The sequence below is a fragment of the Hyaena hyaena genome, unplaced genomic scaffold, assembly GCF_003009895.1.
Source record: "Hyaena hyaena isolate Hyena2069 unplaced genomic scaffold, ASM300989v1 scaffold_121, whole genome shotgun sequence".
Lineage (NCBI taxonomy): Eukaryota > Metazoa > Chordata > Mammalia > Carnivora > Hyaenidae > Hyaena > Hyaena hyaena.
Window position 1 is genome coordinate 2,715,362 of NW_024080753.1, and position 26,859 is coordinate 2,742,220.

General features: G+C 49.6%; 1 protein-coding gene across 1 annotated transcript in view; it reads right to left on the reverse strand.

Annotated features, from left to right (window-relative positions):
• Nucleotides 1-19,174, reverse strand: part of OXSR1 (oxidative stress responsive kinase 1) — a 98,766-nt gene extending 79,592 nt beyond the window's left edge. The window contains exon 1 of the mRNA XM_039237205.1: nt 18,903-19,174. Coding sequence (XP_039093136.1) covers nt 18,903-18,972 — 70 coding nt within the window. The 5' untranslated portion in view covers nt 18,973-19,174. The remainder of the gene's footprint in view (nt 1-18,902) is intronic.
• Between the last annotated feature and the right edge of the window lie 7,685 nt (nt 19,175-26,859).

The window sequence follows — 26,859 nt, forward strand, 5'->3', positions numbered from 1 at the left end:
ATCAGGCAAATCCATACAGAAAATAGATTACTAGTTGCCCGGGGTAGGAAGAGAAGACCATGGGAAGTTACTGCGTAAGGGGAACAAGATTCTTTCTGGGACAATGAAAACCTCTGGATGTAGATGATGGTTGCAAAATCATGTGAATATGCTAAAAAACCACTGAAATATACACTTTTTAAGTGGCGGGTTTTGGGGCACCTGGGTCGTTGAGTGGGTTAAGTGTCTGAATCCTGGGGCGCCTGGGTGGCTCAGTCGGTTAAGCGTCTGACTTCAGCTCAGGTAATGATCTCAGAGCTCGTGGGTTCAAGCCCCATGTCGGGCTCTGTGCTGACAGCTCAGAGCCTGGAGCCTGTTTCAGAGTCTGTGACTCCCTCTCTCTCTGACCCTCCCCTGCTCATGCTCGCTCGCTCTCTCTCTCTCTCTCTCAGAAATAAATAAAACATAAAAAAAAAAAAAAGTGTCCGACTCTTGATTTCAGCTCAGGTCATGATCTCACGGTTCATGATATGGAGCCCATGCTGTCAGTTTGGAGCCTGCTTGAGATTCTCATTCTCATTCTCTCTCTCTCTATCCCTCTCTCTCTGCCCTTCCCCCGCTGGCATGAGCTTTCTCTCTCTCTCAAAACAAACAGTAAAAAATAAACAAAATGGTGGGTATTGTTATGTGATGTTTACTTCAAATTTCTAAAAGAGAAGAGACTACTACCAGCAACTTTACTTCACGTAATTCCACAATTCCAAAACATGGGCCAATTCTTTGAAAACTGTCAAAACTCAGCCAAGATGCAACAGATAACCTGAATAATACTAAGCTTATTAAAGAAATCAGATTTGTAATTGAAAAGTTCTTTTAAAAACCCCCAGAACTTTACCTGACACCGACAAAAGGATTAATAGCCATTTTACATTTTCCAGAAGTGGAAGAAGTGGGGACACCTCTCCGCTCACTTTATGGAACCAGCTATTGCCAACGCCAAAGCCAGACAACTCGAAGAATTAGGAAAATTACAGACCAATGTCTCTCATGAACTCAGCTGTAAAATCCTTAACAAAATTTTAACACATTGAATCCAAAATAGCTAAGCGGCCTATTCCACGTATGGAAGGCCGGTGCAATACGAAGAAAAAAACACTGCAATACATTATATCAACAAACCAAAGGGGGAAAAAAATCACATATCAATTAACACAGAAAAACACCTCTTAAATTCAACACCATTCATAAGAAAAAGCTCTCAGCAAACTAGGAAGACGGGAACTTCTTCAACTTCATAAAGAACACCTACAAAAGGGCCGCCTGGGTGGCTCAGTGGGTTAAGTGTCCGGCTTCAGCTCAGGTTAGGATCTCAGTTTGTGAGTTCGAGCCCCGCGTCGGGCTCAGAGCCTGGCGCTGCCTCAGGTTCTGTGTCCTCCTCTCCCTCTGCCCCTCCCGTGCTTGTGCCTTCTTCTCTCTCAAAAATAAACATTAAAAACAATTTAAAAAGAACAGCTACAAAAAGCCTGACAGCAAACAACATACGTAATGGTGAACGACTGAATGCCTGTGAACTGGGAAAGGAAGGATGTCCATTCTCCTCACTCTTAGGCCACACAGTCCCAGAATCCTAGCCATCATTATGGAGCAGGAAAAGAGAGAGAAAAAAAAGCATCCAAGTTGGAAAAGAAGAAATAAAAATGTCCTTACTTTAGATGATGTGATGGTCCCTAAAGACCCCAAGGAATCTGTAAGAACAGCTCTCAGAACTTACAAGACAGGTTAGCAAGGCTGCACCAGAAAAAAAAAAAAAATCAACACATGAAACCAACCCATTTCCATATATGAACAACAAATAAGTGGAAACCTGCTCCCCTAAAATGAAATACTGCAGAAGAACGAAATGGTATAAATCCAAGAAAATATGACGAGGATCCATACACCGCAAATTACAAAACACTGACGAAAGAAAGCAAAGAGGAGCTAAGTGACTGGCAAGACTTACCACGCTCGTGGGATTAGAAAACTCAACGTGCTGAACTGTCAACCTCCCCCAAATGACTATATACAGGTTTAACGCAATTCCTAGCAAAACCCCAGCAAGGTATTCACTCTGTACAAATAGACAAGCTTACTCTAAAATCTACATGAAGAGGGAAGGCCCTAGAATAGCCAGCACAAAAATGAAGAACAAAGTTAAAGGATTCAGACTTATTACAGGTCCAAACTTTCAGTTATAAAATAAATACATCGTGGGGATAGAAAGTACAGTACATCATATCCTAGTCAATGATACTGGAATAACTTTATACAGTGATAAACGGTATCTAGACTTACCGTGCAGATCATCTCATAATGTATAAAAATATCAAATCACCACGACGTACACCTGGTCCTAACAGGATACTACATGACGATTACACTTATGTGAAAAATACATAGTAGGTTCTCAATAAATAAATGCTGATTGAGGACTTGTTATACAGTTAGACTCATTAAGACAATGTGGTTTTGGCAGAAGGACAGAAACACACACACTAGACGAGAGAACCAAAGAAAGATTCACACAAATCAGTCCCACTGATTTCTGACAAAGGTGCAAAAGCAGTTTGATGGATAAGCTACCAGAATGGCTTCACAAAAATGTCTCTGAAAGTGACAATACCAGGGCGCCTAGGTGGCTCAATCGGTTAACTGTTCTACTCTTGACTTGGGCTTGGGTCATGATCTCACGGTTCGTGAGATCGAGCCCCACATTGGGCTTTGTGCTGACAGCACGGAACCTGCTTGGGATTTCTTTCTCTCCATCTCTCTCTGCCCCTCCCCTGCTTGCGCATGCGCTCGCACTCTCTCTCTCTCAAAATAAATAAACAGTAAGTAAGTAAATAAATAAAGTGATAATAGCAAATGCTGGTAAGGATGTGATGAAACGGGATCATTCATGCATTGCTAATGGAAATCCAAAAAAACATGGTACAGTCACTCTGGAGAACAGTTTGGCCATTTCTTTTAAAACCGTCAGTGGACTTGTACAGCTCAGCATTTTCATGCTTGGGTATTTATCTCACAGAAATAAAAACAGATGTTCACACAGCAACCTGCATATAAATATTCACAGCAGCTTAATTCATAATAGCCTCAACCTGGAAACTACCCAAATAGCCTTCAACAGGTGAATGAATGGCTACACAAACTATGACACATCCATAGAAATACTCCTCAGCAATAAAAATGAACAAATTATTAATATGCAATTACTTCGATGAACCTCAAGGGCATGATGCTGAGTAAAAAGAGTCAGTCTCCAAAAGTTACATATTTTATGATTCCACTTACAACAAATAAGTACAGTATACATACAACTAGTAAAATCCGAGTAAGTTCACTGGGTTATTAAAAAAAGGAAATGCCTAGGCTTCAATCCACCCCCTACCATTAATAAGATCATCTTCAAACGCCATACCCACAATGTCACTCATCGGATTACTAAAGCACAGCAGCTACCAGTGCACTTGTTTTCCACACCCGAGATGAAGTGTGTGTATCCCCATCCCCATGCCTCTAGAGGAGCCACGCGCTCTGCTTTCTACATATTAATACACACCTGTCCCTGCTTTCAAAGCCCACCTCACACCCCACCTAACTGAAAAAATACTTAGATTTAAACTTTGGCCCCACTGCTGTTAGGAGAGGAAGTCTTCATTTTCTGACTATGCGTTCGGGACCTACAGATGCCCAATAAATGTCTCTCTTGTTTGTTTCCTTACCCTTTATCTTCTTGTAGGATGTTTAAACTGTTAAAAGACCTAACTGTGTCTCCTAAAGTATGCAGTGTAGCACAGGTTTATCATGCCTACAAGGTACTTAAATCTTAACCAAAACATATGAGGAAAAATTACCCCCACCAACTCCCTACCTATACCCATTTCATTAAAATTGGTTTTCTATTTACCGTTTTAATCATTCATATGACCACAGACTAAATATTCTCCTGTACAAACACTCAGCCCTGAATAGAGATGGATTGTAAACACTTAAAAAAGGAAAAATGAGCAACTGTTACATTCTTTCCCCCTTCCTCTCCTTTGTCTCACCCTCTTCCCAAATAGGGATTGTATCAGGATGTAGGCAGAAGAGAGCACAGGGAAAGAAAAAGGGCTCTACGCAGTAATTATATTAAGTAAAAGCAACTTTGGGCAGAATGCCTCACGTAAAATGCAATGTGCTTTCAATATCCTAGACATTCTTGTGGAGAGCACGTACTTTAGAGAATGAGGTATTTACTTTAATAAGATCCTGTAACAGCCTGGAATAGAGCTAATTATTTGAACATCTTAAGAGAAGTAGAAGGCAATTTAACACCTGCGGCTTTAAAACTTAAATTTCTGGGGCGCCTGGGTGGCTCAGTTTGGCTCAGGTCATGATCTCACAGTTCTGGGTTCGAGCCTCGCATCGGGCTCTGTGCTGAAAGCTAACTCAGAGCCTGGAGCTGCTTCGGATTCTGTGTCTCCCTCTCTCTCTGACCCTTCCCTGTTCATGCTGTCTCCCTCGCTCTCAGAAATAAATAAAACATTACGGGGTGCCTGGGTGGCTAAGTCGGCTCAGGTCATGATCTCGCGGTTCGTGAGTTCGAGCCCCGCTTCAGGCTCTGTGCTGACAGCTAACTCAGAGCCTGGAGCCTGCTTCGGATTCTGTGTCTCCCTCTCTCTGACCCTCCCCCGCTCACACTCTCTGTCTCTCAAAAATAATAAACATTAAAAAAAAAAAATCCTTAAATTTCTAAGTGGAAAAAAAGCTAAGAGCAAAACTCTCTACAAAAGGATATATATGTGTTAAAATTTTCTGAAAGGATCCATAGAAACTAGTAAGAGTGAGTAACAGAGACAGAGTAAAAATGAGAAGCTTATCATCAGCAAAAGGCAAACTAATACACGGTATTCTGTTGTTACATGTGCATTTCCCCCAATTTACAAGTCATGTTATTATATATACTACCAGAAGAAATCATTTCCATTTCTATCATCTTAAAATATTCAAATATTCCTGAAGATTTCTGTCTGGATTTCTAGGGAAGAAATTTTAGAAATTTCTTTCTAGGAAAGAAAAAAAGCTGGGTAGTTTTGCAATCACTTTCGAATTACAAGTCAACTTTCCTGTGCATCAGAAAATGGCAAAGGAAGACCTTAAACATGAACTGAGAGCTGCCTTTGTCTATATAGTCGAACAGTCGTGACAGATGTAAAAAAGTCAGACTCAAACACCACAGTGATTTAAATTTACTCCTTGTAATTATCATTTATTTCAGTGTTAAAGTTATTTCATTCATTATTTATTGTTCTCAAATATTTACTTTAAGAATAAAAACTAGGGGCGCCTGGTTGGCTCAGTCGGTTAAGCGTCCGACTTCGGCTCAGGTCATGATCTCACAGTTTGTGAGTTCAAGCCCCGCGTCGGGCTCTGTGTTGACAGCTCAGGGCCTGGAGCTGCTTCGGGTTCTGTGTCTCCCTCTCTGCCCCTCCCCCATTCATGCTCTGTCTCTCTCTGTCTCAAAAATAAATAAACTATTAAAAAAAATTTTAAAGAATAAAAGCTAACATATGATGTACAGTAGATAACACTTTTAATACACAAAGTTTTCAGTCTAAAAGATCTCTTCACAAAACCACAGTAAGATAGCTCTTCGCACCCACTGGGACAGCTATAATAAAAAAGATCGGAATGAGTGCTGGGAAGGACGCGCCGACACTGCAGGCGGGTCTATACAATGACGTGCTCGCTTTAAGAAAGGGTCCGGTGGGGGGGGGGGGGGGGCCTGGGTGGCCTAGCTGGTTAAGCATCTGACTCCTGATTTTGGCTCAAGTCACGATCTGGCGGTTCGTGAGTTTGAGCCCCACGTCAGGCTCTGTGCTGGCAGTGCAGAGCCTGCTTGGGATTCTCTCTCTGCCCCTCCCTCAATCTCTCCCTCTCTCAAAATATGTAAATAAACTTAAAAAAAAAAAGTCTGGCAGTTCCCAAAAATGTTAACCATAGAGTTACTATACGACCCAGCACTCCAACTCCTCGGTGTACAGCCAAGGAAACGAAAGACACGGACACATACGCACTTTCACACAGACGTTCACTCCAGTCTTATGCCTCAGAGTCCGGAAGTGGAAACAACCCAAATGTCCACCGACTGAGGAGCAGAAGAGAAAAACGCGCTACACCCTCACAATGAACACAGTTCGACGATAAAAGGAAACAGGAGCACTGACACAGGCTACGACACGGGTGAACCCCGCACACGTGCTCAGCACACGTGCCAGACACAAAAGGCCACAGGTGACACGATTCTACTTCCGGCCGGAATCCACAGACGCGGCGAGCAGGTTAGAGGCTGCCGGAGACGAGAGGACGGGGACCGGGGAGCACCGCTAATGGACACGGGGTTTCGAAGCGATGACAACGTTCTGGACTTAGACGGTGACGGTTGTGCAATTCTGTGAATCTACTGAATTGTTCACATTAAATGGGCAAATTTCACAGTATATGAATTATACCTCCATAAAGCTGTTACTAAAAAAAATCTCTTCAAGTATGACATCAAATTTCAAATAGTATCAACGTGCTACAGACATTAAAATCTGAACACAATTTACATATAATTAAATAATTCAACAGAATCTATGTTTGTTGCCTTTAAATCCATTTGAAAGTTCCAGACCAAAGCCAGACATACATAACCATACTATGGACAGTGGATAAACCCAAATCATTATGATTTAAAAAAATTTTGTTTCCAAGTTTATTTATTTTGAGAGGGGGAGGGGCCGAGAGAGAGAGAGAGAGAGAGAGAGAGAGAGAATCCTAGGCAGGCTCTGTGCTGAGAGCAGAGCCCCATGTAGCGCTCGATCTGGAGATCCGTGAGACGGTGACCTGAGCCGAAATCAATCGGCGCCTAACCGACTGAGCCGCCCAGGCGCCCCCCCAACTCACAAATATAACGAGGCAAAGCTCACGTCCTACAAAACTCAAAATAAAACCCAACATCTAAGAAAGAACACACCTGCCAGCCTGCGGCACCAACCGCGTGCCTGGGCTATTCTGACCAGGGCGGAGCGGCAGCGACACTCGGGCTGCACAAACAGGCCCCAGCGGGCCGCCACCGGACAGGCCCGCTGCCTGCTTCTCCGCCAGCTGCCCGTGCTCTGCACGTGAGCGGGGGGCAAGCTGAGGGCCGAGGGCAGGCTCACAGCACCCGGCCCCCCGGGGGGACGTGTCTGGTACTCCCTGGCCACTGACTCCAGCCTACCCCAGAATGAGAAACGACCAAAAACGAACGGTTAACCTGTAAGAGCCGCCGCCGGTTACCCGAGAACGGCAAGCCCACCACGGCCTCCAGGCCAGGAACTCCGCACTGTCCTATCCGACGGCTGAGGCCCTGCTGGAGGGACCACCACGTGGCTCGACCACAGCCAGGCCTCCAGGACGTCCCCAGCCAGTGAGAGTCCCTCTGGGAAACCCCCTCCCGACGCCCCTCCCCCAGGTCCTCCCAACGGTCACCCCCACACTTGCAGGGCGGCTCTTCTGCCCGTGGGGCTGTCCCCGTGCTGGAATAACGTCACCGTTTTGCGCCGAAGACGTCTCCACGAATTCTCCTTGGCCGTCGGCTCCGGACCCCACGAGCCCCCCTCACCCCAAAGCCTCACGAGGCAGAACAGCAGTGTCTGCCATTACCTGCTCTCCCTCTTCCACCCCTTCCTTTCCAAACTCCCCTCCGCGGGCTCCCTGAAGAAGACAGGACTCTCCCGCCTTCTCTGAGAGGCCCCAGCCCCACGTGGGCAGCCGCGAGGACAAGGACAGAAGCCAGTCCCCAGGCCCCTCGGCACCGTCGGGCTCAGAGGACAGGCATTCTCAAGTCACAGAAGGCACAATGCAGCCTCTCCAGGGGACCCTGGGTCCTGGACAACAGAGGTCTCTGACGTGCAAATGTATTCCCAGTGCGCTCTCATTTTAATTTTTCCAAGTGTGCTACGTAGTGGTATTTTTTTAAACCAGAAGTAACTCTCAAGCCAGTTTCTCTACCCCTGCGTCATCAAACATTGCTCATTTATCTCATCCGTACAAAATCAAATACTAGTTTTAAACAGACTAATGGCATGTCCTAAATAAACCAAAGCCATGCTGGGGTTAAAAATGCAGACATAGGAATTTGGGGGATTTAACTGTTATCATTTTTTTTTAATGTTTTTTATTTATTTGTAGGAGAGAGAGAGAGAGAGAGACAGCGTGAGCAGGGGAGGGTCAGAGAGAGAGGGAGCCACAGACTGAAACAGGCTCCAGGCTCTGAGCTGGCAGCACAGAGCCCGACGCGGGGCTCGAACCCACGAACCGCGAGATCATGACCTGAGCGAAAGTCGGACGCTTAACCGACTAAGCCACCCGGGCGCCCCGGGATTTAACTGTTATTAGTTCCTAGTCATTATTAAATACAGAACTTCACTAATAATGAAACACTAAACCTAGGTATTATCGATCATAACTGTCTACACACTAAAGCACCTTTCTCTTACACAAAGAATCACTCATTTAATAAACAAATCTCTCTAGAAGCAAGATATTAAATTCAGGTGTGATTTAACAAGCGGCCAAAAGACAAGGAGCATTTCCCACATCTGATGATAAAAAAGCTCACAGCCCCCGCTTCTTCCAGGTTAACAATTACTTCCATTGACCCTCATATTCCTACCCCCCAAAAAAATACCAAAACATTATTCAGCAATCAAAAAATATTTTAAAGTTCTAACATAAAGATTATGATAATACGGTAAAAACTCAACACCAACACCAGTGATTCAGAAAAGCAAATGAATCTTTCTTTATTTAGAAAAACCTTTACTTCACATAAAATAACAATGAATCACGTAAACAAGAAGGCACCTGGGTGGCTCAGTCGGCTGAGCGTCCGTCTTCAGCTCCGGTCATGACCTCACAGTTTGCGGGTTCGAGCCCCGCATCAGGCTCGCTGCTATCGGTGCGGAGCCTGCTTCAGATCCTCTGGCCCCTCTTGCTGGCCCCTCCCCTGCCTGCTCACGCTCTCTCAAAGATAAATAAAACATTTTTTAAAAAACATGAAAAAGATAATGCAAATAAGATAGGGAAGGCTATCTATAAAGTGTCTTTATAATCATTTTCACTATTCACCAATTTTTTAAGACTTTAAAAACATGGGATAAGAGACACGAATTTTAAGATTACTCGTCTCTTTAAAGCATGTCCCTTTCTGAGGAATTTTTCAAACTACACGTCAACTTACGGACTTTCAACCGTCACTTTCCTTAGGGTAGAGAGTCAAGGACGCGGGGCGCACGGCAAAAGCAGGCGTCATCTCGCACAGCTCTCGCTTCAGGGCGCGCCCGCGCAGGCGCCGACGGCGGGCCGCGGCTCCGGGAAGGGCTCCGACGCGCGCCGCCGGTGCCGTCCCGCCGCTGCCCGCCGCGCGGCCCGAGGCGCGGGACGCAGGGGCGACCGCCGCGCGGGAGCGGGCACGTTCGCACCGACGCGCCCTCCTTCGGCCTCTCCGTCGGCTGCCCCCCGCGTTTTCCCCGCGGCCCCCGGGCCGCGCGCTCCCAGTCCGCTGTCCCCTCCCAGGGGGCTCCTGGCCGCCGCGCCAGGGGGCGTCCGGCACCGGGCGGGCGGGCGCAGCAACCCTTCCCGCGGCCCAGCTCCGCGTCGGGACAGCGGAAAGGACGTGCCCGCGCAGGAGGCGCCCTCAAAACTGGTTTGGCCTCTGGCCACTTACAAGACCCAGAAATTTAAGAAAGGAGGTGAAAACCCGGGCCTTGTCCCTGTGAGGAAAGCAGCAAGTCAGCCCCGAGACGGCCTCCCCGCGGGGCACCTGCCGCTGTGTCCCGGCCGCCTCGCCCCGAAGGGCCGCCCCTGCCCCGCTCACCGCGCGTCACCGCGACCTCGGGACAGACGGGAGGGTGACGGTGTCGTAAACCCTGTTCCCCGGTCAGCGCCGGGCTGGAGGGCGAGCCCCCGAGACCCGCGAGGCGCTGGACGCGAGTCCTCGTCCCCGAAACCGCGCAGAGGCGGACCCGGACACCCACAGCCGGTGGCTTCGTACGAACCGTCACCCGCCGGGTGGCCCTGGGAGTCCCTCGGCTCGGCGCCTGGGAGGCCACCCCCCCGGGGCTCCGGCCGCGCTCCCAAGTCTTTCCCCGTCTAATCCGACGGCAAGCCTCTGACTCCAGACGAGGGGACCGCCCGGCGTCGGGCTTCTCGGCACCGGCGTCACCGCCCCGCGGCCGCGGCCGCGCTCTCCGCGCCCCCGGGCCCTCCTCCCCGCGGCGGCGGGGCAGCCTCTGCTCAGCGCCCCGCGCGGCCTCCCGGCGCTCACGACGGCCTGCGGGGCTTCTGGCCCGGGGGCCACACGTCCCACCACCCCGGCCCGCCTGGCCCCGCGCCCCGGCCCCGGCGCCCCGGCCCGCCCCCGCCTCCTGGCCCGTAGCCACCCCGCCCGCTTCCGCTCGCTGCTGCTCCCTCTGCTTCCTGCAGGTTCCACAGCACTCGCTCCTTCACGTCCTTCGGGTCTCTCTTCAAACGCCACCTCCTCGGTGAGGCTCCCCGGACCCCTTACCCCGGACCCCTAGGAGGCCCGCCGCCATCTCGGCTGGGTTCTGTCCCCCAGCGCCACCGGATCGCAGACTCCGCGCTCGCTCACCGCTGCATCCCTAGCATCCAGAAGGGCGCGTGGAGCGGCTCAGCCAACATTCGCTCAATACATTAAGCAACCGAGTAGTGACATACATTTTCAAGGAAAAAAGGACTTAAGGCAGAGCAAATACAACGGCCCCGCCTTCAGCACTGCCTCGTTAGTACCGGCACCATTGACCAGCATTGTGTCCCACGTACTATGCTTGCATTTCGGGCTTTTCACCTAATACAATAATCCCATGAGTTAGTATGATCAACTTTACAAAGCAATGTAAGGAAAGCAATGCAGGCAAAAAAAAAAAAAAAAAAAAAGACTGAGGTCAGAAACTAGTAGGAGACAAAGCAAGGTCTAGAAACCAGAACTACGGGGTGATTCAACACCATACTCCTAACTGGTAAGCAACTGCCTCTTTAGATTCAAGCTAATGTTTATTAACTGATCACTATATGTCAGGTTAAATTATTTACTTGTAACATCTTCATTATTTTAACTACAGAAAAACCCCAAAGCCAACACTTTTAGTTGCCTATCCAACAATTTTCCCTTCTTTAATAAGAGAACCTTGACCTATTTTGTTTGACGTAGTAACGTGCCCAGCTAAAACGCTTGATTTCACAGCCTCCCTTGCAAATGGCCTAATTACATGGTTCTGGCCAATAAACTAGGAATGGAAGTCCCTGAGTAAGGCTTCCAGGAAAGAGCTCTCTGAAAGGGAGCCAGCTCAGCGGTCACGTGCCTCTGTCCCTCTGCCATATTCCCCCAGCCTGGAACGGGAGCACTATCTGCCAACTACCAGGATGAGCGACCCGAGCCAGGCGCAGTGGAGTGAACACTGGGAGCCCAGAGCCTAATGGCACCTAGGCGGCCACTCCAGTTCCATAAGGGCAAGAGGTACTTTATTAAGCCACTAATGTTTCCCTTACATGCAGCCAAATACAATAGGTATCTGCCACAGCCCTGTGAGGTCAGTGGCCCAATGCTGGCCTTACCCATCACGTCACCACGGCCAAGCCTCCCACCCAGGGGAGCAAACCGGCTCACCGCGAAGCACCACTCTACTGACCGCGCATGATGTCTTTCTCTTTCACGTTTACGGAGGGCCTAGAGGCGGGGTCCTGGAATGTGTACTTGAAAACCACTACTTTAGACATCAAAACGTGTGGCTAGAGAACAATTAATGAAAATTAAAAAGGGAAAGTAGAGAATAAAGCTAACGAGTTGTCTTTCCCAAAGGGTCCAAGCTCCATAAATCATAGCACATTAAAAACAGATCTTAAGAACAAGTTTCTAAACCTAATCCAAGCAAACATTTACGGAGCCTTTTCAAGACGTATGACAGTGAGAGGCACATAGCACAGCCCCTGCCACACGGCTTCCCTGTCTGCCATCACCACACTGGCGGCAGCACCACAGGCGGCAAGGCCTTGCGCAGCTACCCCACCCTGACCACCACCAATCCGGGAATCCTTCCACTTTAACGAAAGGCGCCGGGGTGACACGGTCGGTTAAGGGACCAACTCTTGACTTCAACTCAGGTCACTGTCTCAGGTCGTGGGATAGAGCCCTCCGTCAGGCTCCATGCTGGGCATGGGGCCTGTTTAAGATTCTTTCTCTTTCTCTCTCTCACTCTCTCTAAAAAAAATTTTTTGATGTATTTATTTCTGAGAAAGAGAGAGAGAGAGAGAGAGCGAGCGAGCATGAGCAGGGGAGGGTCAGAGAGAGAGGGAGACACGGAATCTGAAACAGGCTCCAGGCTCTGAGCTGTCAGCACAGAGCCCAACACGGGGCTCGAACCCACAAACCAGGAGATCATGACCTGAGCTAAAGTCAGACGCTTAACCGACTGAGCTATCCAGGTGTCCCATCTCACTCTCTCGCTAAAGTAAAAATAAGTAGACAAACAAACTCTAATAAGATCTAGAAGAAAATAAACAATGCAGTGATAAGCATTACAGCAGATTCAAATATTTAAGTGTTGCAAGATTTCAAATCACACAGCATTTCGTATTTCACGGTAATGCCAAAAATTAGGGGATGTAAGGAGGAGAAAAAAAGAAAGTCAGAGATAACAAAAACCATTACCTCAAGGAACATTCAATAAAAACTAAACCTTTTCTTCTAACAGTTCTCTCTCTCTCTCTCTCTCTCTCTCTCTGAGAGAGAGCACAAGAGGGGGAAGGACAGAGAGAGAGGGGAAGAGAAGATTCAGAGCAGGGTATGCGCTGACAGCACAGAGCCCGACGCGGGGCTTGAACCCACAAACCGAGAGATCATGACCTGAGCCGCAGTCAGCCACTCAACCGACTGAGCCACCCAGGCGCCCCGAAACTTAACATTTTCTACAATTACACTTAATCTACATTAACACGCCAATGACATAAGTGTCAATATCTCCATTTTCCCCCAAAGTCTATCCATTTATTTTGAGAGAGAGAGAGAGAGAAAGATATGACTGGGAGAGGGACAGAGAGAGCAGGAGAGAAGAATCCCCAGAGAATCATCTCAGGGCTTGAAATCACGAACTGTGGGATCATGGCCCGAGTCAAAACCAAGAGCTGGACGCTTAACCGACGGAGCCACACAGGCGTCTCCCATTACCTCCATTTTACAGACAAAACTCCGACATTGAAACCAGCTATATAAATTGCCCAAGGTCACATAGGTAATAAAAACTAAGCCAGGATGTGAATCCAGGTCAGTATGGTCCCAAGACCACAGTCTTTCAGCTATTTCAACACGTGTCAAGCGTAGTGCACCACCTGGGCAGAAACTCTGATACAATGATAATGGCTCGTCAGGAGCTCAAAACACTGACGAGACGAATGAGTGACCGTGAAATAAATAATATGAACATCTTTTACAAGTTATCATACTTACAGAACTTCAAATCTTTCCAAAGCATGCTTACATTTCTTTAGAAGGAAGTCCTCTGAATTCCCAACCTGTTTGCTTTTAATATGCTCCAGGAAGGTAAGGAAGGTAATTTTTCTTTTCTCTATAGGGTTTTGCCAGAAAGAAAGTGAGAAAAACAGAATGTGAGAAACAACCCCACAAATATTACGGGCCAAGTAGCACATGTAAAAAAATGACATTTCAAATAAATGCATGTGCTTTGGTCAGAAAGGAAGCATTGTCTAACCATAGCCCTAAAATACAATTCTTTGAAAACAAAAAATTCAAACGATCCCCCAAACGTTTTCTTTTTCCTGAAATCCATTTGTTTCCTGAAAAATATAAGTGCAATCTGTAGAAATCACAGAGTCATGTTGAAGGTGATAGCTTATTACAAAATAACACATTCCAAACACTTCGACATGAAAGCAAGTTCAGAACAAGAATATGCTGCTTTACTGAACCACCCAGGCACCCCGAGAGAGAGATTTAAAACTTACAAAATAGGATGCACAAAAGAAAAATTCTACGTCCAAAAGGGTCATCCTCAAAATAGCTATCAATTTTTTTCATTTAAAGGATATAAAGGATAGTTCCCCTAATTCATTTCACTTAATCCCTTAATATTTCCCTTAGTCAGACGGTGACTACTCTCTTGTATCTTCCATTTTATATTCGAAACCAATCAAATTCTTACACAGGAACAAGGATGCTGAAGTAAGCAACGGGAGACTCGAACACCAGTACTGGCTATGCCACTAATCAGCTCTGTGGCTTCAGTTGTTTTACATTTGGTGTTCCAGTGTCTTCATCTGTAACACAAGATAGTTCATCACAGCTCACGCCCTACATAAAACGGGCGCCTGGGTGGCTCAGTTGGGTAAGTGTCTGACTCTTGATTTTGACTCAGGTCATGACCTCATGGTTCGAGAGATCGAGCCCCATGCTGGGCTCTGCGACGACAGTGTGGAGTCTGCTTGGGGTTCTCTCTCTGCCCCTCCCCTACTTGCTCTCTTGAGCTTTCTCTCAAAATACATAAATAAACATTTTTTAAAAAGTTAACGCAAAATGTACTGGAGGCCTAAATGTAAGAGCTAAAACTATAACGCTTAGAAGAAAACATAGGAGGGGCGCCTGGGTGGCTCAGTGGATTAAGCGTCCGACTTCAGCTTGGGTCATGATCTCGCGGTTCAGGAGTTCGAGCCCCACATTGGGCTCTCTGCTGACAGCTCAGAGCCTGGAGCCTGCTTCAAATTCTGTGTCTCCCTCTCTCTCTGCCCCTCCCCTGCTCACGCTCTGTCTCTCACTGTCTGTCAATAATAAATGTTAAAAAAAATTTTTTTTAAAGAAAGAAAACATAGGAAAAAAAAACTGATGTTGGATTAGTAATGACTGCTTATATACACCACCAAAAACACACACAAGAGAAAAAAGTAATAAACCTTACCAAACTTCAAAACTTTTTTACCTTAAAAGACACCGTTAAGAAAATGAAAAGACTACAGACCTGGAAAACAATGTTTGAAATCATATATCAGGTGAAAAACTCATAGCCAAGTAACACACACACACACCATAACTTAGTAAGAATTGCCTCCATGGGCAAAACATGTGAACGGACATTCCACCAGAGACGGATGGACGAATGGACACGTCACTAGTCACTAAAGAAATGCAAGACAGAACCACCACATACTACTTCCTACCAACCAGGACAAAGATAAATAGGAACCTTCACGCAGGGCTGGTGGGAAGGAAAAGTGATACAGTCACTATGAAAGGGTCTGTCAGTTTCTTAAAAAGTTAAATAGAAATTTACCCCGTGACCCAGAAATTCCACTCGAGGAAAATGAAACATGTTCATATTAAGATCTGATAGGCGAATGCTCGTAACAGCATTACTGCAAAGAGCCAAAAAGCAGAAACAGCCCGATGTCCATCAGGAGGCGTCCAATGAGAAGGAGTAACGCGCCGCCACGGGCTGCGGGGGAAGCGGCAGAAAACACTGCGCCAAGGAAAAGAAGCCAACACAAAGGATCACACATTATATGATTACATTTACATTAAATATTCAGAAAAGGCAAATCTATAGAGACAGAGAGTAGATCTGTGGTTGCCCGAGGCAGGGGGTGGGGACAGGGAGTGACTGCAAATGGACATGAGGCATCTTTTTGGAATGATGGAAATGTTCTAAAATTGGATTGTGGGGATGACTGAACAACTCTGAAAATTTACTAAAAAAATTATAGAATTGTACACCAAATACAGGTGGATTTTATGGCATATAAATTGCAACCCAATCAAGTTGTTTTTAAAAAAGAAAAAATATTATGCTAAGAAGCCAAACGCAAAAGACGATGTGTTGTTATGATCTCATTTACACAAAATGTCCAGACAAGGCAAACCTATGGGGACACCTAAAGGCTTGTGGCCGCCTGGGGTTAGGGGCGGGGACAGGGACTAACCGGAAACAGGCCCATGAAGACATTCTTAGACTGGACCATGCTGGCTGGTGTACGGCGCAATTTACTAAAAACCACTGAATTTTATACTTGAAAATGGGTGACTTTTATAGCATTAGATTATTTTTTAAAATAAAATGGTAGGGGCGCCTGGGTGGCTTAGTCGGTTAAGCGTCCGACTTTCGCTTGGGTCATGATCTCGCGGTTCGTGGGTTCGAGCCCCGCGTCGGGCTCTGTGCTGACTGCCACCTCAGAGCCTGGAGCCGGTTTCAGAGTCTGTGTCTCCCTCTCTCTCTGACTCTCCCCTGCTCACGCTGTCTCTCTCTCTCTCTCTCTCTCTCCTAGAAATAAATAAAAACATTAAAAAAAAACTTTTAAATAAAATGGTAAAGTTATTTTTTTAATGTTTATTTTTGAGAGAGAGTGCGAACGAGCATGGGGGAGGGGCAGAGAGCAAGGGGACAGAGGATCTGAAGTAAGCTCTGTGCAGACAGCAGAGAGCTGGATGCGGGGCTCAAACTCCTCACCTGTGGGATCACGACCTGAGTCGAAGTTGGATGCTTAACCTACTGAGCCACCCAGGCGCTCCAGTGAAGTTATTTTTAAAAGTGAAATGGTCAAGGGGCACCTAGGTAGCTCCGTCAGTTGAGCGTCCGTCCCACTCTTGATTTCGGCTCAGGTCATGATCTATCCAGCCTGCGTTGGGCTCTTCGCTGTGTGTGGAGCCTGCTGACGCTTCTCATTCATTCTCTCTCTTTCTCCCCCCGAGCCCCGCCTCTCTCCCTGCTCGCGTGGACTAGCTCTCTCTCTCAAAAGAAAAACAAAATTAAACATAAGATGGTCAAACCACATTGGAACTCTTGGGCACTTCGGGAAGCTGAAAACCCTGACCCTGACCCTGACCCAGAGGGCTGAGATTCCTTTTTTTGCCCACTCACAGACACCCTATTGGTCTGGGGATAATACCAAATAAATAAATCTCTAAGTTTCTAGAGCCCTATGTCACCGTAACAGCAGAGCCATAAAGAATGACCGCAACCATTGTCTACATCCCAGAAAGATGTGGATCTTACCAGAAAGGAGAGAAGTCCCCTTCTAAAACCATGATAGGGATACCCTTTCTCTACTTCTCAGAGATCATCTTCAAATCGCCCACTTAAATCTCTTTCTTTATTATTACTTTTTTTAAAAATACTTTATTGTCAAGTTGGTTTCCATATAACACCCAGTGCTCATCCCCACATGTGCCCTCCTCCGTGCCCATCTCCCCCGACCCCCCTCACACCCATCAGTCCTCACTTTGCTTTTTCTTTAATAGGACACTGGGTGAGGGAGTCCCCGGGTGGCTCAGTCCATTAAGCGTTAAACTTTGGCTCAGGTCAGGATCTCACAGCTTGTTGAGTTCGAGCCCCGCGTCAGGTTCTCCGCTCCCAACGCGGAGCCCGCTTCCCGTCCTCCGTCTCCCTCTCTCTCTGCCCCACCTGTGTTCTCTCTCAAAAATAAATAAAATTAAAAAAAAAAAAAAAAAGGAAACTGACTGAGGAGCCCAGAAGCAATGGATCAAGATAGAGACCTAGCCTGCTCTCTTTAGAACCAGCCAGTATGTGTCAAAGACCCTTAAGGAAAAAGACGTCATTTCTTTCTTATAAAACTCAACCCAGATTTGTTTGGAAGGAGGCGAAAAGACAAAAAGACAGAAAGATGACAAAGTTTCTCTAAAATACAGACAAACTGCAGTAAACTCACACCCAAGGCAGCTGAGGAGTTTTCGGCCAGTCTTGCTACAACACTGATCTTAGGACAGGATGCTGATTTCCTCCAACACAGAGGGGTCCGCTCGCGTCAGTCGGCCTGAGCTTCTGTTTAGCTGAACCCACCCTCTTTTGATTTCCAAAGTCACTGGATTATTGTTGTCCAACAAATACTCCCGTCATCCCAAGTCCCCGCCCTCCCCCAGCCACCGAGCCTGAGAATTACAATCCACGTTTGTGCAAGTTTTGGTCTCTGCCAACCGGTATTCCTGGACCTCAAATCTGCTCCACGCGCAGAAGCCAGGGCCGTGGGACCACGTCATGTCTCCGCTTGAACCCCTCCCACCCACGTGAAAGAAGTTCCGAACCCTCACCGCGCCTGGGAAGGTCCCCCTCCGCCCCTGCCAGTTTTCCTTCGGGTCCTGAAACACGCCAAGCGCGCTCCCTCCTCAGGACCTTTGCACTTGCTCGTCCCTCAGCAGCAGGAGGAGCCTTCCCCGGATTCTTAATCCTCCTGCTCCTTCGGCGCTCGCTCAACCTAAATGCCACCGCCTCAGAAAAAGAATTTCCCTCGAAGTCACCCTAACTGGGTCTCCAGGCCACTCGATCAGAACCTCTGGTTGATTTCCTTCCCGGCGCCTGCCAAGCCTCGTAATTCCGTTTATTTGCCGAGCTCTTCACCGCCCACCTCCCAGGGCTGGGGTCAGCCGCAGCCGCGGGGAAGCGGCGCCTCCGCCTCACCGGAGAGGACCGCCGGCTCCACGGCAGCACCGGCGGGCGCCTCGCGGGCAGCCGAGGGCTCTCACCCCGGCGCGGGACCTAACCCCTGCCCCAGGGTCGCCGAGGCGGGCGCCGTGCGCACCACCCGCCCACCGCGTCTCGCACAGCCTCCCTGAGGCCTGTCCCGCGCCCGCACCCCCCCCCGCCACCGCCCGGGTCCCGCATCTGTCCCCACCCAGATCTCTCCCGGGCCCTCAGACCCCCCCCCCCGGGGCCTCCGCCTCGCACGCGCCGCACACACCGGGCCCGCGAGCGCCCACGGGGGTGTGCGGCTCCCGCGCGGCCCGCGTGTCACCGCCGCCCGGCGCGGCGCCTCCCCCTCGGCGGCGCGCCCGCTCTCACCGATCACCTCCTGCAGCTCGTAGTCGTCCCTGTTGATGGACCAGGGCAGGGCGCTCGCGTCCTCGGACATGACGGCGGCGCGGCGCGCGGCCCGCCCTGCGACTCGCTGACCTCTCTCTCTCCTCGCCGCGCCTCTCCCCGCCCCCACCCGCCGCCGCGGGGACGGCGCTCGCGAGGGCGGCGGAGGCTCGAAGCCGCGGCGGACCTCGCCCCCGGCCCCTCCGCGCGCCGCGCTCCCACCCGCCGCGGGCCCCGGCCTCGGCCTCCGCGGCAGCAGCGACGGGGTATGCGCCCGGGCCCAACCCCTCCGTCCCGCCCTCCACCCCGGCCCCACGCACGGGCCAAACTTTCCCTTCTCCCTCCACCTGCCGACACGCAGCGCGCTGACGTCACCGCGCCGGGCAGGCCCCGCCCCGGCCCCGCCCCCGACCGCCATCTGGAGCGTGGCCGCGGATGTGCGCAGCCAGCGAGAATCCGGAGGAGGTGGACGTTGACGGGAGGAGGGAAGAAATGCTTAGGGAGGAGTTTCGGGAGGGTATCGGAAAGGCAGAGGGGAGCCTAAAGTAGCACAAAGGCGGGAGCCACACTAATCATGGCGCCCAAAGGGCGACCGAGCGGAGGGGGCGGAGCCACTCCCGGCGGTTGGGGCACGTTGCCGTCTCCGTCGTCGCATTTATTGGCTGGTTTGAGAAGGACTCAGAAAGGCGATGGGTGGGAGTGGACGTCGGTCAAAGTTAGTCCCGCCTCCAGGCTCTCCGCGCGCTTCTCAGCGCCAGGGCTCCTTCAAGAGCGCCGGTACCTTGCTCGCTTTGCCCTTTTCTCCGGGGTGACGTCAGGACGTGGCCGTCACGCCCTCGAGACGTGCGAACGGCTCCGCAGGGTGTGGAGAAGGTGGCGGCTGCCGTTGGGTGAGGTGGCCTCGGGGTGTGGACTCCTGCCTACTCGGGTGCAAGGCCTTGAGCTGGGGGGCGCAGTGGAACTGGGGAGCTTATCGCTGGACGACACTGTTTTAAGGCGGAAGTGCTCGCTGCACGTCTGTCGCCGCCCTCTCCGTGACCTTGTGGGGCTGGGTGGGCAGTTCGGGTCCGTTCTCAGCTCTGGGTCCGGAGGCACCTGCCTTTGGGCTTTTCCCCCGCCGCGGCTCGGGCCGTTGAGCACGGGAGATCCGGCCCCTGCGACGTGGCGGCGTCTCAAGGGCCCCGACTTGAGTGTGACCTCCCTGGAGTGGACTTTCAGGCGGGCGCTCCGGCCACTGGGGCGGCTCCCTGCGGTGAAACGGAACGCGCGGGGCAGGGTGCAGACAGGAGCCCCGGCACGCTCGGGGCCGGGCGCGAGCGTCCCCTCCCGGACGCCTTTCAGAGCAATATTGTCACTAAGGGCGAGACCTTCGCCCGGGCCCTGGGGGCGCCGGGGGCGCCGTGCCGAGCTCTGCTGGAGCGGGGCCGCTGGCCCGGAAGGAGTCAGCCGGGGGCCGCGCAGTCGGAGCTGCCGGTGGGGTTGGAGAACGTTTCGTGGCGGAGGCCGCGTTTGCACCAGACCCTGTGGAGGTGACGGGACCTCAGCAGGTGGGAGTTGAGCCGAGAGCCTCGTCCAGTTACAGGCGGGGCCGTTTCCCAAGCCTGGAAGAGCGCAGGCCTTGCTGCAGAAGCTGGTTTCCGCCGGCACCGTCGCTGCCACGTGCTGCCCGTCATGTTGCCGGGAGAAGAGGGACGAGCGTCGGATGTATCAGATCGGAGCTGATTCCGCCTGTAAAGATTAGAGAGCTCAAGTTTCCTGTCGAGACGAAAAGTCACAAACCAGAGATTCTTAACCTGGGATCGTTGACCTGTGTGGACCATGGACAGACTTCCGAAGTTTGTGTAGTTTTTTGTGTTATTTGTTTCTGTTTTACTCTTGAAATTACGCGCAGAATAGTATACACTCCAGGGACAGACTTTGGCCACCTGCCTCATTCCCGCTTCCCCGATGGGAAGGAGCTACTAAGTGAAAATTCAGCGCATTAATTGCCCCACGTTCCTGGTGGGCATTCAGCAGTGGGTTCTCTTCTGCCTCCTCCCCACACACCGTTTAGTTGAGCGAGAATCTGCCATTCAGATCTGGTCGTTTTGCCTGCCTCCTGGGCCTTCCCACGTGGCCTCGTAGAGGTTAGCATTCCATGCTTTTAATGAGCGAGGAACCGGTGGCCATTGAGGCCAGGAGCCCCAACGTCGGCCTGGTTCCCAGCTCTAGAGCATTTTCCATGTGAGAGTGCTGTCACAGACGCAGGGTGTGACTTCTGTGTTCACGGAGGTCTGGTCTAAGAGAAGTAGTAAACAGCCAAGCAGATATGTAGATTCTGTTATAAAGGATCTGCAGAAAAGACCAGTACAGACCTTCTCTGACTTGTAACGGGGTTATGTCCCAGTAAACCCGCCGTAAGTTGAAAATAGCGTAAGTCAAATGCACTTGATACACTTACTCTCCCAAACACCATAGCTCAGCCTAGCCTACCTTTCACATGCTCAGAACACTCACATTCACCTACAGTTGGGCAAAATCATCTCTCACAAAGCCTGATTTATGACGAAGTATTGACTGTATCATGTAATTGATTGAATACTGTGCTGAAAGAAAAAAACAATGGCTAGGGGCGACTGGGTGGCTAAGTGTTGGTTAAGTGTCCAACTTGGGCTCAGCTCATGATCTCATGGTTCACAAGTTCGAGCCCCACGTCAGGCTCTGTGTGGACAGCTCAGAGCCTGGGACCTGCTTGGGATTCTGTGTCTCCCTCTCTGCCCTTCCCCTGCTCGTATTCTCTCTCTCTCTCAAAAATAAACATTAAAAAAAATTGCTGTATGGGAACAGGATGGTTTAAGTGTATGGTTGTTGACCCTGGCGATCACGTGGTTGACCAGGAGCTGTGGCACCTGCCACTGCCCAGCCTCATGGGAAAGGCCTGTCCCGCACCCGCGTAGCACTAACCGGGGAAAAGGTTCAACATTTTAGGTACAGTTTCTACTGAATGTGTATCACTTTTGTACCGTCATGAAGTCTAAAAAGTATACATCGACCCATTGTAAGTTGGGGACCATCTATGTATAACCTGTTACAGAATACTTGAGGAGCTTGGAGAACACTGAAAGGAAGCCAGCCAGGTGGAGTATTTTATTTATTTTTAAATTTTTTTTAATGTTTAGAGAGAGGGAGAGAATGTGAGCAGGGGAGGGGCAGAGAGAAAGGGGATAGAGAATCCGAAGTCGGCTCTTTACTGACAGCAGCGAGCCCAATACAGGTCTTGAACCTACCCCCCACGTGATCATGCCCTGAGCTTAAGTCAGACACTCAACCTACTGAGTCACCCAGGTGCCCCTCCTTTCCCTCTTCAGGATTAGCTCATGCCCCTGCACTTCCACCCAGCTCAGTGCTGGGAAAAGTATGTTCCTAAAGTAGGAAGACACAGGCAGTCTTCCTCGTGTGCTAGAACGCTCTGAAAGCACACTCTGGGAGAGGCCTAAAGGATACGAGCCAGGCATAGACGGCATCTACTGCAGCGTGTAAGCCCAAAAGTTGAGAATCACTGCCGGGACTGAGAATCCTAGAGGGAAACTCACACTTCCCTTTCTTTGTGGCCTGTAAGCAGCTTACCTGCATTGGGCTCTGTTTTTAGTACCTGCAGGATGGAGGAGGAAGAGACTGATTTCAAGACTTAGTGATGCTTGAAGTGGTAGTTGCAGCTGTAATAATTCAAGTTTTATAGGCTCCTTTAACAAAAGAAAAATTTCGAAGTCTTGAAATTAATGTGTGCCCTACATAAGTAACCTGAATATAAAGGAAAGCATCATTTTCTGTCTTTGTTATAAACTGATTTTCTCTGCAGTTCTATGTCCGTGCCAGGACCAACTGCGGATCGCTGGAGACTGCCCCCGGTTCTGTCCCTTGTCGCATGTCACATGCAGTGTGATGTCATCTCTTGTTAGGAGGGGGGACAGTACCCCCACCTTCCTTAGGTGCGCTTCCTCCCTCGTACCCGGAACGGTGCCCCACGCACGCACATATTCAGGGGTTGTGCGGAATAAATAGACGGAGCATGAGCGTGCAGGAGACGTGCACAAGCTAGGAGTGTGCAGCCTGGTGAGAAGCTGATGTCTTGGCAAACCCAGGAAATGAATGTCCAAAGGGACACAGAGCCTGTAAGAGTTAAGTGGGTGCAGAGGTTACTGTAGGGAAAAAAATCAGTCTGTGTAGAAAGGGGAGTCCGCATCACGCGGGATTCTGAGCCTGAAAGTAGCTTGTGGGTCCCCCGGCTGGCAGCACGCCAACTTGATGAGCTCAAGCTGAAATAAGCAAAAGATGGGAAATACTTGACTGAGGTAGAGCCAGTTCCTAGGTACCTGCTCCGTTTCAAACACCACCCATAAGAAGCTGCCTCATTAGGGTGTTTATCACAGCATCGCCGTAATGGGGGCCTGGAGACAATCCGCCTTTCCCTGACAGAGGACTGGCAGTGGCCTGGGTACATTATGTGGAGCATCTCCGGGAACATAAGTGTGTGCGTAGGTGTGATTAATGCCAGCTGAAACGACAACCCCCAAAGTTGGCTGGCTGAACCCAAAAGCATATTTCTCACGGAAAGTCCGTGACATGTCCCTGGCCCCTCTCCTCCAAGCAGAGAGCCAGAGATTTTCCTTTCTAATGTCCCGTGCCACTGTCTCCCAGCGTCTCCTCGGGGTCCTCCCCTGGACCGTCTGCGCTCAGCCGGCTGGGTAGCTAAGAGAGACAAAACCACAAAAGGTAGTGACCCCCGGAAATTGTGTTGCTTATTTCTCCCCACGTTGTGTTGGTCTCACCCAGTTGTCTGACCCCAACCTGAATCAAGGAAACTGGGACATGGCTTCCTTTGTGCCCAGGAAGAAGAAATGGGAGTGGTGAGCTTCTGGCCAGTCTCAGCTGCAACTGCTAATTTTGGTTGCCATCAGGCCAGAGCCACTGGCTTGTTCAGGAAGAGCAGTAGGAGGAGGAATACACTCTTGTACACTTTAGTCCAAATATGACCTGTTCAAGTAAATTTAAAAAGAGAAGATGGGTGACATTCTGGGTCATTCATACCATGAAACATTACACAGCAGTTAGAAAGAATGCAGTGCATCTACACATACTGGAATGGAATGATCTGTAGTGAAGGTAAACAAGCAAGTTGTAGGGGCGCCTGGGTGGCTCAGTCGGTTAAGCGTCCGACTTTCGCTTAGGTCATGATCTCGCGGTTCGTGGGTTCGAGCCCCGCGTCGGGCTCTGTGCTGACTGCCAGCTCAGAGCCTGGAGCCTGTTTCAGTCTGTGACTCCCTCTCTCTCTCTGACCCTGCCCTGCTCACGCTGTCTCTCTCTCTCTCTCTCTCTCTCTCCTAGAAATAAAAAAAAAAAAAACATTAAAAAAAAACCCAAGCAAGTTGTAGATAAATTAGATTTCAGCATTGACTTAGTTGCGGCTCCTCTAATAAAGTACTATACACTGTCTGCTTCAACAGCAAACATCTATTTCTCACAGTTCTGGAGTCCGGGAAGTCCCAGATCCAGGTGCCGGTGGATCTGATGTGTGGTGAGGGCCTGCTTCCTGGCTTGTAGACGGCTGTCTTTTCTTTATGCCCCATGTGGCAGAGAGCAGGGGCAGGCCCTCATCCCGTTCGTGAGGGCTCCACCCCTGTGATCTAACTACCTTCCAAAGGTAACTCTAAGAGCACATCTGGGGGCGGGATTTCGATATATGAACCTGGGGAGACACAAGCACTCACGGCAGAACATACACATACATGAACGTATAGAATAAGATCTGGGAGATGTTCGGAGGCACAAAACACATTTTTTTCTGTGTGCTGTTAGAACTGTAAGAACCGGACATTCCAATAATTGATAGCTCTAACGATATAAATTCTTTTTTTTTTTTTTATTTCTAGGAGAGAGAGAGAGATAGCGTGAGCAGGGGAGGGTCAGAGAGAGAGAGGGAGTCACAGACTCCGAAACAGGCTCCAGGCTCTGAGCTGGCAGTCAGCACAGAGCCCGACGCGGGGCTCGAACCCACGAACCGCGAGATCATGACCTAAGGAAAGTCGGACGCTTAACCGACTAAGCCACCCAGGCGCCCCTCTAACGATATAAATTCTTGAAAGTAATTCTCTAAGATTACTTCCACAACAGTATGTGGGGGGGCCCATAAGTATAAACCCCAGCTGCATTAGTAATCAAGAAAATGCACGTCAGGGGCGCCTGGGTGGCTCAGTCGGTTAAGCATCCAACTTCGGCTCAGGTCATGATCTCACAGTCACGGTTTATGGGTTCAAGACCCACGTCGGGCTCTGGTGCTGACAGCTCAGAGCCTGGAGCCTGTTTCAGATTCTGTGTCTCCCTCTTTCTCTGCCCCTCCCCTGTTCATGCTCCGTCTCTCTCTTTTTCTCAAAAATAAATAAAAGTTTAAAAAATAGAAAGAAAATGCACATCAAAACTAAAGTGAGATGCCATTTTACCCTCGGCAGATGGGCAACATTTAGAAGCCAGAGAATACCAAGTGCAGGCCGAGACGAAGCGCAGATGAAACACTCAGACTTTGCTTGTTGGAATGTCACCGGATGCAACCTTTGTGGGAAGCAGGTGGCTGTCACCTAGCAAAGCAGGAGCTGTTCCCCACAGCCTGGCAGTGCCACGCCTTGGTACTTACCCCAAATAGACTCTTGTACACATATCCCAAGTAACATACAGAAAAATACTCACGCCACTATGCTTTGTAATAAGTAAAGGAAGTCACACAAATGGAATGTAAAAATATCCATGGACGCTGTACGCAGTGAAAACGTACTTATTCCTACTATATAAAAAACTCAGATGAATCTCCAAAATGATAGAAACAGAGTAATGGAAGAATACCTACACTGTGATTGTACTCGACAAAAGGTCAAAAATAGGCATAACTGAATAAGCTTTTCTGTATTTGATACTTACGAAGCGCGAGGAAACAAACAAAAAAATCCAGTTCGGTGACTGGCTCTGGGGGAAGGGAGAGGGACGCACCCAGTGTAGAGCCAGAAGGAGACTTTCCAGATTCAGGTCACAAGGGCTCCATGAGTCGTATGTTCACGGGTGCTTTTAAAGTGTGAATGTTCGGTTTCTCACGTCTCAGGCAGTGAGGTGCCCAGGGTTCCCCACAACCTGCCCTTGCACACTGAGGGGACTTCCGACGCCCTTCAAGCTGGTTTCACAGCGCTCGGCTCAGAAGGGTCCTTTTTTCAGGAACTCTCCTTCTCCACCCGCTGGCTCCTGCCCGCCCTCCCGTGCTTTGAATGCTTTGAGATTGTTCCAGGCCTAAGGGAAGTCATGTATGCTTTCCACGTCACCCAAACCATTTCTGGGCACTCAGCCTGTGCTGCTCTGGACCCGTAGCCTTTTCCTTCTGTGCATGTTCTGTGTTTGAGGTTAGGTCGCACGGCAGCCGGGAGGAGTCGGGGATGCCCTCTCACGAGAAGCCAAGGACTTGCGCAGAGTTGTGGGTTTGGTGTTTCTGTTTCGCTTTTCTGCCCGCTGTAAGCCCTGCCGGCGTGGCGACCATTTAGAAGTTTGTGAGGAGCCACACTTGTCTCCTTCTTGGAAAATTTGCAATAAGGCATTTGCCATTTAATTCTCAACCTGAGGCGGCGGGAGGAGGGGTTCAGAATCTCTGAGGGTGGGTGTAGTTTATGAAAACACTTGAAAATACAGGTATCTCTCACTAAACTCCGGCACCTCATACTCATATTTATCTGCTGGTACCGTGGTGTCCCTCACTCTGAACTCAGGAACTGAATAGATTCAGACAGCCTGGAATTGGGCACCTAGTTTTCTAATATAAATTCAGATTAAAAAAAACACAATAAAATCTTCACAGCGACAGTTACATTTCCGCGCCAGGCACTGCCAGGGGATATAAATGCCTCATGGAGCCTTGTGAGACTTTGAT